Source organism: Ursus americanus, chromosome 24 (assembly GCF_024610735.1).
Source record: "Ursus americanus isolate L20-20 chromosome 24, mUrsAme1.1.p, whole genome shotgun sequence".
NCBI classification, from domain to species: domain Eukaryota; kingdom Metazoa; phylum Chordata; class Mammalia; order Carnivora; family Ursidae; genus Ursus; species Ursus americanus.
In genome coordinates this window covers 46,173,763-46,187,793 of record NC_142150.1, presented here as the reverse complement: position 1 = coordinate 46,187,793, position 14,031 = coordinate 46,173,763, and the positions used below count along the sequence as shown (strand labels likewise).

At 62.4% G+C, this 14,031-nt stretch overlaps 1 protein-coding gene across 8 annotated transcripts in view; it reads left to right on the top strand.

Moving 5' to 3' along the window:
• Nucleotides 1-14,031, top strand: part of LSP1 (lymphocyte specific protein 1) — a 39,314-nt gene that overhangs the window by 21,083 nt on the left and 4,200 nt on the right. For 3 of the 8 annotated variants that reach the window (XM_045770709.2, XM_045770715.2, XM_087855135.1), the window contains exons 2-10: nucleotides 5,277-5,414; nucleotides 7,974-8,141; nucleotides 9,957-10,155; nucleotides 10,483-10,575; nucleotides 10,842-10,885; nucleotides 11,056-11,137; nucleotides 13,015-13,170; nucleotides 13,512-13,589; nucleotides 13,732-13,837. In XM_045770709.2, the coding sequence (XP_045626665.2) occupies nucleotides 5,277-5,414; nucleotides 7,974-8,141; nucleotides 9,957-10,155; nucleotides 10,483-10,575; nucleotides 10,842-10,885; nucleotides 11,056-11,137; nucleotides 13,015-13,170; nucleotides 13,512-13,589; nucleotides 13,732-13,815 (1,042 nt within the window). In that variant the 3' untranslated portion in view covers nucleotides 13,816-13,837. The remainder of the gene's footprint in view (nucleotides 1-5,276; nucleotides 5,415-7,973; nucleotides 8,142-9,956; nucleotides 10,156-10,482; nucleotides 10,576-10,841; nucleotides 10,886-11,055; nucleotides 11,138-13,014; nucleotides 13,171-13,511; nucleotides 13,590-13,731; nucleotides 13,838-14,031) is intronic. The other 5 variants (XM_087855140.1, XM_087855136.1, XM_087855139.1 and 2 more) reach the window with 5 other exon arrangements.

Sequence of the window (14,031 nt, the reverse complement as noted above, 5' to 3'; positions counted from 1 at the left end):
CCAGGAGGAAGCAGGAGCTGCGGGGTCTTGGTGTGCACCCTGCTGAGTGAGGTCTGTGCCCCTTTTCACAGCTGGGGAGCTGAGGCTGGGCCGGGGTCTCACCCCGGGAAGGGGGTCAGAGAGACCAAAGCCACAGCCCTGCCCTGGCCCCAGCCCCAGCCCCAGCCCTTCCTCCTGGGTTGACCTCCTGTGGTTCCCTCCACTCAGAACCCCATCCTCCTCGCCCCAGGGAGAGCAACACGTTCCTCCACCTCACGTCCCCTCCAACTGCCTTCCACTGAGCTCCTCCCTGCTCAGAACCTTCCAGAGCCCCCAGGGTCCCCAGCTGCTCTGCCCTGGGTCTTCCAGAGACCTAACACCACTGCCAGGCCCCTGGGCACTGCCCCATTTGTGCTGCCTTTTCTGGGAGGGACCACAAAGGGGACGGTCAGGAAGGGCCCACCCCAGCGCTCAGCAGGGACACTGAGGCCCCGGGGCTGCGTGAAGGCCCAGGCTGTCCCCGCCCCCCCTGCAGCTCTAGCCCCTATGAGGCGCCCAGCATGGAGGAGGAGGGAGGGAGACAGGAAGGGGGCCTAGGGTCTTGGCACTTCAGGCCTTTCCTTGCGCCCCCGGCCGCTCTCTGCTCCTTGTCACCCCGGAACCCCAGTGTCCCACTACTGCCCCTCAGCTCCCTTAGGGGCAACTCATCCCCAGGGCTCCACCAGGTTGGCCTGGGTCCCTCCTCACTGGCAGTCCCTCCTGACCATCTCCCCGGGAGTCCCCATGCACCCCACGCTCTGCTCGCCCAAGCTCAACTTGGGGCCCCCCCAGCCCACCCACCCATGGGTGCCCCCTTTCCTTCTGGGCTGCAGGGAATCCTGGAGGCTGCTGTCCCTTTGACCATGCCACCTCCCTGGCCAGTAGCTCCCCCTCCCAGTCCTCTTGTGCCCCACAGGGGCTCAGAGACCCTCCTGTCCGCCTCCCCACAGCTGCCCTTTCCTGGCCAAGGCTGCACTGAGCGCACTGGCCTTCTTGGCTCTCCTCTTGCTGTACGCTCTCCCTGGCGCATGAACCCCAGCTCATCTTCCAGACCCGAGTTCGCCTCCTGGGCTCCCCGGGGCAGTGGGGTTGGGCTTGCCCAAGGGGGTGTCTACCTGGCCCACTGACTGGCTGTGCCTTTGAGGAAAGGGGTCCTCTCTCCCCACGCCCAGCAGGGCACAGCACACCCATAAAGGTGCTGCTGGAAGAGGGACGGCCGGGAGGGTGGGCTGGACCCTCGCCAGGGCAGGTGCGCGGGGTGTGGGGGAGCCAGGTTCCGGCAGCTGCAAGCCCCCATGCCTACACCCCCCGCCTGGGGCAGCAGTGTGCACCCCCTGCTGCCCCCCTCCTGCCACCCCCCCCGCTGTCCCCCTCTTGCCACCCTGTCTCCTGCTGCCCTGTCTCCTGCCACACCCCCCCGCTGTCCCCCTCCTTCTACCCCCCCGCTGCCCCCCGCCTGCCACCCCCCCCGCTGCCCCCCTCTGCCACCCCCCCGCTGTCCCCCTCTTGCCACCCTGTCTCCTGCTGCCCAGTCTCCTGCCACGCCCCCTCCTGCTGCACCCCCCCACCCCCCCCCCGCCACCCCCCCACTCTCCGGCTTCTTTAGGGCTGCCTTCGCACTCCTGGCTCACCCCCCGCAGGCGCACCCCCCCCCCCCGCCTCTCTGCCAGGAGGAGTGACAGCCAGCACCCTGGCCATGCCACACCAGCAGACCCCTCCCCATATGGCGTGGGGTAGGACCCTGCCTGGCCTAAGCAGGGAGGGGCACCCCCCCCGAGTTGCCCAGGTGCCATTGCCCTCCCCTGAACTTCCCGACAGGGCCACCGACCTCTGCCCTTGGGGGCTTGCTCTCTGGTAGTTGGGGACCCCCAGAAGCCAACGCTAAGAAGGCCTCTCTGTGGGCTCGTTCTCCCCCACTCTGTCCCTTCACTCATGGGCTCTATGGTCACTTGAGGGGACCAGTCGCTCTGCAAGTGTCCACCCCAGTGAACAGTGTTGGGGACCCTGGGGAGGCAGGGCATGGAGTGGACAGAGACCTTGGTGGTTTGCAGGGAGACTTGTGCTCCCTGCTCCCGGCGGGGTGGCCAGATCCACTCCCCAGGCCTCTTGGGCAGCTCCCACCGGCTGTGTCCGGGACCCCTGTAGCCAAGAGGGTCCCCTGCAAGCCTAAAGGAAGAATTCTCCTACCCCCGGTCTGGCTCTGCCTGGCCGTGCTCCCTTTTGGCCCCTGCCCCAAGCCCAGCCCCCAAGCCCAGCCCCCAATCTCTCCCCATGACTCTGAGCCAGCCTTTGGGGACCAGAGACAGGTGGGGTGGCCCACAAGCCGCCTGCAGGGGGCAGAGTCAAGCTGGGACCAAACCCACGCAGGCGGGGGAGGGGCGGAGAGGGGACAGCTGGAGCGGCCAGGCTGGCTCAGGAGCGTGTCCTCTATCCTCAGATCCTGATGGGGGGACCAGGGGGGCTGCAGAAGGGGGGACTGGCAGGCAGTGGACATGGCCAGCAGGGGCAGCCCCCTGACTTGGGGACCCCCACCTGGAACGGGGAGCTGTGAGCCTGCCTGGGGCCCGTGGGCTCTGTGCACCTGGGAGGAGCGAGGCCCCGTGGCAGCTTCTGGTGCCGGGGGTGGGGAGCCCCGCGCGGCAGCCCCTGGGGCTGAGGCCTTGGCCACGCACAGAGGCAGAGCAGACACAGGAAACAGCTAATCGCATTTGCTAAGGAACACCAAATCCCTCACAGCTGCGCGCCGCTGAGCCAGGGGCCACGCGGCGGGGAGGGGGCGGCCATCGCCGGGGCCCTGACAGCTCCGCAGAGCTTGCCAAGGGGTCTGGGCTGCTGGCCGGGGAAGAGGGGTGCCTTTCCCAGGCCAGAGGCCCCCACCCCACCCCAGGAGAGCCACCCCCTCTCAGTTCCCAGAACGCAGCCCAGCTGTGGAACAGTGAGGGGTGAGGTCACGGGAGGGGCCGGGAGGGCTGCATTACTCACACCCTGGGGCTGGCGGGAGCGGGGAGGCGAGTGGGGAGGGCTCCTTGTCCTTAGGCCTCTGGGTCTCCCAGCATGGGGCTTTGGGGAGACAGCAGGAGACCCCTGCCCCACACCCCTCCTCTGTCCCCACCGCAAGCTCCTGCCCGTGGGGGTCAGGGGGCCACATGCAGATGGTGGGTCACGAAGGGTTACCCTCGGAGGGGCTGGCTCCTTGGGGATGCTGCTCTCAGAAACCACGCCTCAGTCTCCCTCCTGGGCCGCTGTCAGGGTGATGGCAAGGACGTCAGGAACTAGGGTTCCGGGGTGGGGAGACTGGACCTGCCATTTCGTGCCTCACCTTGTTCCCACCTCTGAGTCTGTGTGGACACCTGCGTGTGCGCACGTGTGTGCGTGCTGGGCGGCGTTTGGGACCACGTGTGCAGGGCAGGCGTGTGGGTGCAGAGCCCATGGAGGAAGTGTACACACACTTGTGTGAGGGGGGCCTGGCCATGCACTGTGTGTCCCTGTGTAGGGCTCTGCCGAGTGTGGCCCGCGCAAGGCTCTTATGTCCTGTCTCCATACGGCCGACCCCGGCACGTCTGTCTTTGGCATGACCAGACACACTGTGGGCTCAGCACTCAGACCTGGGTGGAAGGGTGTGGGCAGCAGGAGCAGCAGCCTCGGGGGAGAGAGGCCCCCATGGGGGCTCCTGAGAGCAGGCCTGAGGGGACCTGAGGCTCGGCTCCAGCCTCGGATGCAAGCACGCCTCCCAGGCCACCCACGCCCCACCTGGGCGCACGCACTCACACCCGTGCACCACGCATGGGCCGAGACACCGCTAGCACCCCACGCAAACATGCCCGCAGGCCTGTGCGGCTTGGACGTGGGAGCAAGGGGAACCAGATGGCCGGTCCCATCAGGAATGGCCAGGAATCCCTCCTGGGGTGCCCCCCAGGGGCTGCCCCACAAGAGGGCTGCTGGGCCCACATTCTACCCCACAGCCGGGGACCCAGAACCAAGCCCCCACTGCATCCACCTGCCCCCACCCTCCATTAGGAGGGCCTGCAGGTGTGAATGGTGGGGGAAGGACCCCAGACCCCAGGTCCCCAACAGCCCGAGAGCACCCTAGGCTCGACCTCCCCAGAAAACAGGACCCTGCAGCTTCCGAGCCGAGCTTCTGGAGCAGGCTAGGAGCTGGGTGTGGGGCAGGAAGGGCTCCCTGGGGCCCTGGGGGTGGGAGCCAAAGCACTGCTGAGGAGTGAGGGCGGACGACTCGGGGTGCTGAGGTCTGAGCACGGCTGGGGTCCCAGGGGGCCACAGCGGGGGGGAGCGGGCCCAGAGCCGGGGCTGCGGACGGGCCTGGCTTTTGTCTGGAAGGCTCCGGGAGGACTGAGGAGAGATTAGATCATGGCTGGCAGGGCTGCCGAGACCATGGAGCCGGCCATCCTGGCCAAGGGTTGGAGGCCCAGAAGGAGTGGGCTGCGGGGTTAGGCAGCGGACACCGGCAGGAAGGGACTGAGACCCTGGCTTGGGGCGGTGAGACCCCTGCAGAAGCAGAGACCACGACTCCCCTCATGGGGTCCAGAGGAGCTGGGGGAGGCAGGGCCGTGTCGGTGGCCAAGGCCTGGAGTGCCCCCCGGACACCAATAGTCTGAGACCTGCTAGGCCGGGGCCAGGGGAACCAGGCTGTGGACCCCTGGTCCCAGGCCCAGCTTGTGTGGCCCCAAGTGAGGGACCCCAAGAAGCTGCGGGGTCAGCATGCACGGAGGGAGGAAGCTCTCCGAGGCTGGCTCTGCAGTGGGCCTCAGTTTCCTCATCTGTGACATAGCCCAGAGAGAGGTCAGGCTCAGGCTGGACACAGCCTCTTCTGCGGGCCTTGGGCCCTCTTGGGGGGCCACCTTCTTCCAACACGCCGGGCCCTTGGGGCGCAGGAGGGAGCACCCCAGCGGGGGTGCATCAGCTGGGGAGGTGGCTGCCTGGGCCGCTCTGCCCCTGGCCAGACCCCAGCCCGGCCTGGCAGTGCCTGATGGGCCAAGGCTGAGCCTCCCGCTTCAGGTAAGTGTGCCCTCCAGCAGCCTCTGCCCGTGCCCACTGCGGCTTCTCCGGCCCCGTTCTGATTAGGCCAAGGGGGCCTGGCTGGTGGAGGGGACACAGGGTCTTCGTACTGGGGTCGCTCGCGACCGGCTCACATGACCTCTGCTCTATAGACGAGGAAACTGAGGCCTGGACAGGAGGCCCATTTGGACCAGAGTGCCAGGGCGTGGGCTGTGGTGTAACTGTCTCTCGGTGTCCCCCAGGCTCACCACTCAGTGGAGTGTGGAAGATGAGGAGGAGGCCGCCAGGGAGCGGCGCCGCCGGGAGAGGGACCGGCAGCTGCGGGACCAGGACGAGGACGGCGGTGGCCAGTGCCCCGAGCTGCCCGAGCAGGAGACCCTGTAAGCTTCCCCCGCCCCCACCAGCTTGCCCGGCCCCGCACACTTGGGCAGAGGGGGATGCTGGGGGTGGGGCTCTGGGCTAGGGGTCCCAGAGCAGGTGAGACCATGGAGGAGCTCATTCCAGGAGCAGGGGGAGTGGGGAGAGTTCTCAGGGTGAGGGTCCCCAAGCTCCCGGCCCCAACAGAGCCTGCTGGCCGGCCGGCCGGATGGACTCATGTGCGGCCACCCCTCCCAACCAGCCTCCCAGAGCGCTGACTCAGGCTCTGGCCGCCCTGCGCGCTCCTGGCCCCTGCTTGGACCGACACTGACCCCAGCTGCGTGGCCCTGGCCCCGGAGCCTCCCGCCCAAGCTCCCCGCTGCCGGTGACTCATGGAGGCCACGTCCAACTTGGCGGGCCGCAGGCCGGCTCGTTTCCTCCCTGGGCCCAGGAGGCCTCCGCGGCCGGGCTGGGCTGTTTTTACAATAATGCCCCCCTTCCTCCCGCCGCTATTTTGTTCCATTTTCTCCGAGTCAGCAGCTCTGGGCGGGGTGGGGTGCCGCAGCGGTCATGGCCCCTCAGGCCGGGTCCTCAGTCTAGGTGGCAGGGGCTGGGGGCAAAGGGGGAGCCCACCAGAGCCAGATCCCAGCCCTGCCATGCGGGAACAGGGTGCTGGGGCTTCCAGGGGAAGGAGTACGTCACCAGAGCCCTGGGGGCTCAGCCAAGGGGGCAGAGGAGGACACAACTCCACACACGGGGACCCCAGGGTGACAGAAGAGGCATAGCCCAGCAATCAGAGACCCTAGACTGAGGGGGGAGTACAGCCCAGCTCACAGAGACCCTAGACTGAGGGGCGAGTACAGCCCTGCTCTCAGAAGACCCTAGACTGATGGGGGAGGCATAACTCAGCTTTTGGGGGATCCTAGACTGATGGGGAAGGTACAGCCCAGCTCTCAAGAGACCCTAGACTGATGGGGGAGGCATAACCCAGCTCTTGGGGGACCCTAGATTGATGGGGGAAGCACAGCCCAGCTCTCAAGAGACCCTAGACTGATGGGGGAGGAATAACCCAGTTCTCAGAAGGCCCTAGACTGATGGGGGAGGATAGCCCAACTCTCAGGGGACCCTAGACTGATGGGGGAGGCATAACCCAGTTCTCAGAAGGCCCTAGACTGATGGGGGAGGATAGCTCAACTCTCAGGGGACCCTAGACTGATGAGGGAGGCATAACCCAGTTTTCAGAAGGTCCTAGACTGATGGGGGAGGATGGCCCAACTCTCAAGGGACCCTAGACTGATGGGGGAGACATAACCCAGTTCTTGGGGGACCCTAGATTGATGGGGGAAGCACAGCCCAGCTCTCCAGAGATACTAGACTGATGGGGGAGGCATAGCCCAGTTCTCAGAAGGCCCTAGACTGATGGGGGAGGATAACCCAACTCTCAGGGGTCCCTAGACTGATGGGGGAGGCATAACCCAGTTTTTAGAAGGTCCTAGACTGATGGGGGAGGATGGCCCAACTCTCAAGGGACCCTAGACTGATGGGAGAAACATAACCCAGCTCTTAGGGGACCCTAGACTGATGGGAGAGGACAGCCCAGTTCTTGGGGAGCCCTGAACTGATGGAGGAAGCATAGCCCAGCTCTCAGGGAACCCTAGACTGATGAGGGAGGCATAGCCCAGCTCTTAGGGAACACTAGACTGATGGGAGAGGCATAGCCCAGCTCTTAGGGAACACTAGACTGATGGGAGAGGCATAGCCCAGCCCTTGAGAGGCCCTAGATTGATGGGCAAGGCATAGCCCAGTCCTCAGAAGGACCTAGACTGATGGGGGAGAACAACCTAGCTCTTGGGGAGCCCTGAACTGATGGGGGAGGCATAGCCCAGCCCTCAGGGAAACCTAGACTGATGGAGGAAGCACAGCCCAGCTCTGAAGGGACCCTAGACTAATGGTAGAAGCACAGCCCAGATTCTGGGGGACAATGGGGGAGGCACAGCCCAGCTCTCAAGAGACCCTAGACTGATGGGGGAGGCATAGCTCAGTTCTCAGAAGACCCTAGACTGATGGGGGAGAACAACCCAGCTCTTGGGGAGCCCTAAAAAGAAGGGGGAAGCATAGCCCAGCTTTCAGGGAAACGTAGACTGATGGAGGAAGCATAGCCCAGCTCTGAAGGTACCCTAGACTGATGGTAGAGGCACAGCCCAGATTCTGGGGAGCCCTGGACAATGGGAGAGGCACAGCCCAGCTCTCAGGGACCCTAGACTGATGGGGGAGGCACAGCCCAGCTTTTTGGGAACCTTAGACTCATGAGGGAGATAGAGCCCTGTTCTTGGGGGACCCTGGCTTAACAGGGTGAGACACAACCTTGGCCTCCGGCAGCTCCAGACTATGGGCAAGACACAGTCCTGCTCACAGCGACTCTCTGACAATGGGGAGACAGCCCAGCCATGGGGTGCTGCTTCTGGCAGACAGGGTCTCCCACCGCTGGAGCCCAGGGTCTGAGAATGGGAGGAGGTGTGGGTGGTGTGCGTATGGCCCCTCATGGCCTGGCCCAGCTCTGAGCACCCTGTGCGTTCTTTCAGCCTCAGCCTGAAGCCCTCAGAGGCTCCTGAACTGGACGAAGATGAGGGTTTCAGCGACTGGTCCCAGAAGCCAGAGCAGCGGCGACAGCACTGGGGGGCCGGGGAGACCTCCAACTGCGGGGAGCCCCCATGGGGCGAGAGTCCGGAGGGGCAGCAGGAGGAGGACAGGCAAGTGGGGGTTGATGTCTGGAGGCAGGGCCGCCAGGCAGGGTTCTCTCCAAGCCCCCAACCTGTGCCTGAGAACCGGCCACCAGCCCCTCAAAATGCCCTGGAGCTGGGAGCAGGGGGAAGGGAGGAAGAGAGCTAGACGGCGGGGCTGCGGGCCGAGGGGCTGTGGGGAGGGTTGGGGAGGAAATCTCATTCCTGGGCTCCCCAGGGCCCCTGGGCCCCGTCCAGACCAGCTGCGGCCCGGGCTGGGGTGTTGCCACATCAGCACACATCTGCAGCTCACTTACGTAATGGGGGCTCTGCGCCCCTGCCGCCCGCCCGCCCCTTCCTCCCTCGGGGCTGGCTGATCTCCATTCCCACGGAGGGGAGCAGGTATTTCCAGATGTGCGGGCCTGTGAGCCGGCCTGGAGGGACAAGCTTTCCAGATGTGCAGACGTGTTTGCTGGTCTGAACGGGGCAGGCGGGGGTGGGGGCCGAAGCGCCCCTGGGGCCCAGGGATGGGATGGGGGGCTGCTCCCGGAGCCTCACCCCCACCCCAATTCAGGGATCTGAGTGCTCCCCACACCCTGCAGGCATGCTCAAGGCCCCTGACTGTGGACAGGGTCCGAGCTCTGGTCAGGAGCTTCAGGCTTGGGGGCCAGGGTCCCCCCCATTGCCTGAGTGTCACCAGACTCATGTCTCTCCCCACCCTGGGCTACCTCCCAGCCCTTCGAGACCCCTCAGGAGCCTCGAGCTCTAGCTAAGACACCCCCAACGTCCCACCACCCTTTCTCCACCCTACAAGCACCTCTCACACCCCAGGAGCCAGCTGCCTCGCCGGGGCCTTGGTGCTGGCCAGGCCCCTGACCACCAGTGCCCCCTCCGGGGCTCAGTTTCCCCCACCCGCCTTTGGGAGTCAGTGCACACTCTGCATTTCTAAAATGGGTCTGGGGTCAGCAAGGATGGCCCGCACACTGGTGGAGGGTGGCTTCGCCCTGCCGGCTCTCTCCTCTCTCCAGCCGGCCACAGGCCACAGCTGTTCCGACAGCAGGGGGCACTTTGGCTCTTCAGTGGAACCCTCCTGCTCTCAAGCAGGCCTCCTCCCCGCCCCACACCTGCCTAGTCCCCGTACCCACTGCAGCTGAATGGGCCCTCTGTGTGCCTGCAGCTGGCTGGGACGGACCCACCTTGGGCGGTGGGTCTGGGTCTTGGCTGGCACCAACACCAAGGGGCATGAAATCATGGAAAATTCGAGAATTTCCCATCTTACCCAGGTTCAGTCCTGCTCATACGCAGAACCACTCTGGCTGACAGCAGGCAGCCCCTCTTTTCAGGGGCACGATGCTCGCTGTGACCTCTGCCCTTGCCTTGTCCTCCAGCTGACCAGCCCCCAAACCACTCACAGACCCTGCCCACTCCTATGCAAAGCTCCTTCTTAGGCTGCTTGCCTCCCTCCCAGAGCAGGGCAGGAGCAAGTGGGGGCCGAAGCCAGCAGGGTGGACACGGACAATTACGACCTGGGCTGGAGCTTGTCCAGAGAGCCTGGAGACTGGGTCTAGCCTCAGAGTGTGGGTGGCCACCAGTCAAGAAAGGATCCTGCACGGCAGAGCTGGGGCATGGGCACTGCTCAGCACAGGGCCCAAGGGACGGAGGGCTGGCTCTGAGGTCTTTGGACCCATTTCCCCAATGAGGCTGGGGTCTCAAGATTCCTTGGCACTCAACTGGCCTGACTGTCCCCATCTTTCAGATGGAGAAATGGAGGTTTGGACACAGGAAGGGCCTTGAGGCAAGAAAGTGAATAGCCTTCTATGGGATGGCCTTCCTCTTCCTCCCCAGGCCCCACCAGCACGCCCGTGAGAACCGGGACGGTGATGAGCAGAGCCCAGCCGGAGTCTGCCTGGAGGCACTGCATCTGAGCCCCAGCTCAGAGCCCCAGGAGGGGCCAGGGACAGAGGAGACAGAGCCCAAGAGCCCAGAGGGGACCATCCGGGGCAGCCTGGGACCCGCAGAAGCCGGGGAGGCCGCTGAGCAGGTGGTGGTGCCCCCCCTGGGGCGTATGCACTCCAACCCCTGGGCTGGGACGGTGTCTGCTAACTGCATTTCTGCGAGCCTTGCTCGGCTGGCCTAAAGAGGGATCCGCCCCCAACCCCAGTCTCTAGCACCCGCATTCTCGGAGGGTGGAGGGGCTTGCTGACCCTGGGATCAAGTGAGAATTGCAGAGAATTTGAGAACAGAGCATGTCAGGGCTGGAAAAGGCCTCAGGCCCAGGGAGGGGAAAATGTTTGCTCCAACAAGTCCTGGATGGGGCAGGAGGGGTGCAAAAGGGGTGCTCAGCATATAACCTCGGATGTTCTGTTTCTAGCACCAGAAACTCCAGCAGCCCAGGACACCCAGCCCCCTGGTCTTGGAGGGCACCACTGAACCAGATTCGCCTCCCCTGAGCCCCAGCACCAAAGTAGGTCAAGCCCCAGAGCCTGCTGCCTTTTCCTCTTTCCCAGAATCACGACTAAATGACAGCCCCAGAGAGGCAGCCACACGTCACCTCCAGGAATAGGGAGCACATCCTGCTCTTTCTCTGCTATTCCCTCAAGCCCAGCACTCAGCCCAACCCTGAGAAACAAATCAGTGGAAGGCTGGATTGGTGGACCGGAGCCACTGGGGCAATGGGGGGGGCGGCGTGGGCTCTGGCTGAAGGCTCACATCTCTTCTTGCTCTCTGCAGCTCATCGACAGAACCGAGTCTCTGAACCGCTCCATCAAGAAGAGGTGTGCCTGCTGTTTTCCAGACTAGGACTCGGGGTTCCCCAAGAGAATGTTGAAGATAGGGGTCTAGGGGCAAGAGATTCAGGGGCCTTGGGGAGCTCAGGTAGGGGTTTGGGGTGGGGTGTACAAGCAAGTGAGGGAGCATGGGGCGTGACCCTTCTTTTATCTTCCAGTAACAGTGTGAAGAAGTCCCAGCCAGCCCTGCCCATATCCAAGATTGATGAGCGGCTGGAGCAGTACACCCAGGCCATTGAGGTATGCTAAGGCCTCTCCTCTTCTGCTGGGTCCCTCTTACATTCATGTACCCATTGTCCATCCAAACAAGACCTCTCCATCCAACCAAGTCCTCTCCAACCAACCGAGACGTCTCCATCCAACCAAGATCCCTCCATCTAACCAAGACCCCTCCACCCAACCAATACCCCTCCCTCCAACCTACCCCCTCCATCCAACCAATACCCTTCCATCCAACCAAGACCCCTCCATCCAACCAAGACCCTTCCGTCCAACCAAGACCCTTCCATCCAACCAAGACCCCTCCATCCAAGCAATACCCTTCCCTTCAACCTACCCCCTCCATCCAACCAATACCCTTCCATCCAACCAAGACCCCTCCATCTAACCAAGACCCCTCCACCCAACCAATACCCCTCCCTCCAACCTACCCCCTCCATCCAACCAATACCCTTCCATCCAACCAAGACCCTTCCATCCAACCAAGACCCCTCCATCTAATCAATGCCCCTTCATCGAATCAATACCCCTCATTCAACCAAGACCCCTCCATCCAACCAAGACCTCTCCACCCAACCAATACCCTTCCATCCAACCTACACCCTCCATCCAACCAATACCCTTCCATCCAACAAAGACCCCCTCCATCCAACCAAGACCCCTCCATCTAATCAATGCCCCTCCCTCCAACCTACACCTCCATCCAACCAAGACCCCTCCATCCAACCAAGTCCTCTCCAACCAACTGAGACCTCTCCATCCAACCAAGACCCCTCCATCTAACCAAGACCCCTCCACCCAACTAATACCCCTCCCTCCAACCTACCCCCTCCATCCAACCAATACCCTTCCATCCAACCAAGACCCTTTCATCCAACCAAGACCCCTCCATCCAACCAAGACCCTTCCATCCAACCAAGACCCCTCCATCCAACCAAGACCCCTCCATCTAACCAAGACCGATCCATCCAATCAATACCCCTTCATCCAACCAATACCTCTCCATTCAACCAATACTCCTCCATCCAAACAAGATCATGCCATCTAGTCAATACCTTTCCATCCAACCAACACCCCTCCATCCAACAAATGCTGCTCCATCCAACCAACACCCTTCTATCTAACCAATGCTCTTCCATTCAACCAGTGTCCTTCCATACAAATAACACTCCTCTATCCAACCACCACTCATCCAAACCTACACCCCTCCATTCAACCAACCCATCTCCATTCTCCCAGTGCCCTTCACTCCAACCAATACCCCTCCATTCAACCAATATCCTCTCATCTAACCTATATTCTTTTTTAAAAAAGATTTTATTGATTTATTTGGGGGAGAGAGAGAGAAAGGGCACATGAGTGGGGGGAGGGGCAGAGGGAAAAGGAGAAACAGACTCCCTGCGGAGTAGGGAGCCCAAGTGGGACTCAATCCCAGGACCCTGAGACCATGACCTGAGCTGAAGGCAGACACTTACCTGACTGAGCGACCCAGGACCCCTAACCTATATTCTTATATCCAACAATCACCCCTCCATCCAACCACCACTTATTCCAACCTACATTCCTCCATGCAACCAACACCCCTCCATCCTACCAATACCTCTCTCTCCAACCAACACCCCTCCATTCAACCCATGCTATTCCAGCCCTGTGCCATGAGCAGCATGACACACCATATCTGTCTCTGACCCCACAGAGTCACCTGTGTTTTCGGATTAAGAGGGTGTTTCACAAGTACACCAAAAGGAAGAACATGCATTTTTTTCAGGGTGCCCTGCTCTAGCCTTTCACTGGGAAAGTGCTCCTATGGAAATAAGAAGATACAGAGGAAATCGTCTGTGTGTTGGAAGGTCTCACACTGGCCTCTCTGACATGTCCCATGTGGCTGTCCACTAAAGTGGGCTCTTTCTCCTCTGCAGACTGCTGGCCGGACCTCCAAGTTAGCCCGCCAGCCCTCCATTGAGCTGCCCAGCATGGCCGTGGCAAGCACCAAGAGCCGGTGGGAAACAGGAGAGGTGCAGGCTCAGTCCACTGCCAAGGCCCCCTCCTGCAAGGTAGGACTCACCCCGGGGTGAGGTGGGGTTCCCTTGGTAAGGCAAGTATGAGACCATCCAGGCTGAAGCGTGGGTAGACGGAGCACTGGGACATTTGGGGGGTGGCTTTCACCAGGCTGGCCCCCAGAGTGGAAGGTCATGTGGGGTAACTGGTTGGCCTAGGGCAGGTAGATGGTGCCATCTTCCCTTTCCTACCTCTGCCCCGGGCTCTCACATAAGGAGGAAGGTGGGCAGGCCTAGGCCCCAGTCAGGTAAGGCCAGGCAGGAGAGAGAGGACCAGCACTTCGAGTCCCCCATAGTCGAGGGTCTATACCTGTGACCTGTCCTTCCTCTGCCTCCAGGATATTGTAGCTGGAGACATGAGCAAGAAAAGCCTCTGGGAGCAGAAAGGAGGCTCCAAGACATCATCAACAATTAAGGTGGAGTGTAAATGTGGTTGATGTGGGGAGGGCAGGTCCAGAGTAAGGACGGGCCATCCTCAGTGCATCTGGGAGGTCTTCCCAGAGGCAGCATCATGTCCCTTCTGCTGCTCTCACCTTTGCTCTTGGTCTCCTTCCCCAGCAGAGTACCCCATCTGGAAAGAGGTACAAGTTTGTGGCCACTGGACACGGGAAGTATGAGAAGGTGCTCGTGGATGAGAGCTAGGCGCCCTAGCCAGCCCTTCCTGGTGAGTCCAGGGCAGTGGCCAGAGCATGAGATGTTGTGTGGTGGGAACAAGGTGGTGTGGACAGGGCCTGCTTGTAACAAGCTGCCAGGTGGCCTGCAGGGGCCGAATGCCCAGCCTTGGAGCTGGCCAGAACCTAGGCTTGGCTCCGTCTCCCCCGCTACAGACACCCCCGACCAAGCCCTGTCTTACACTGA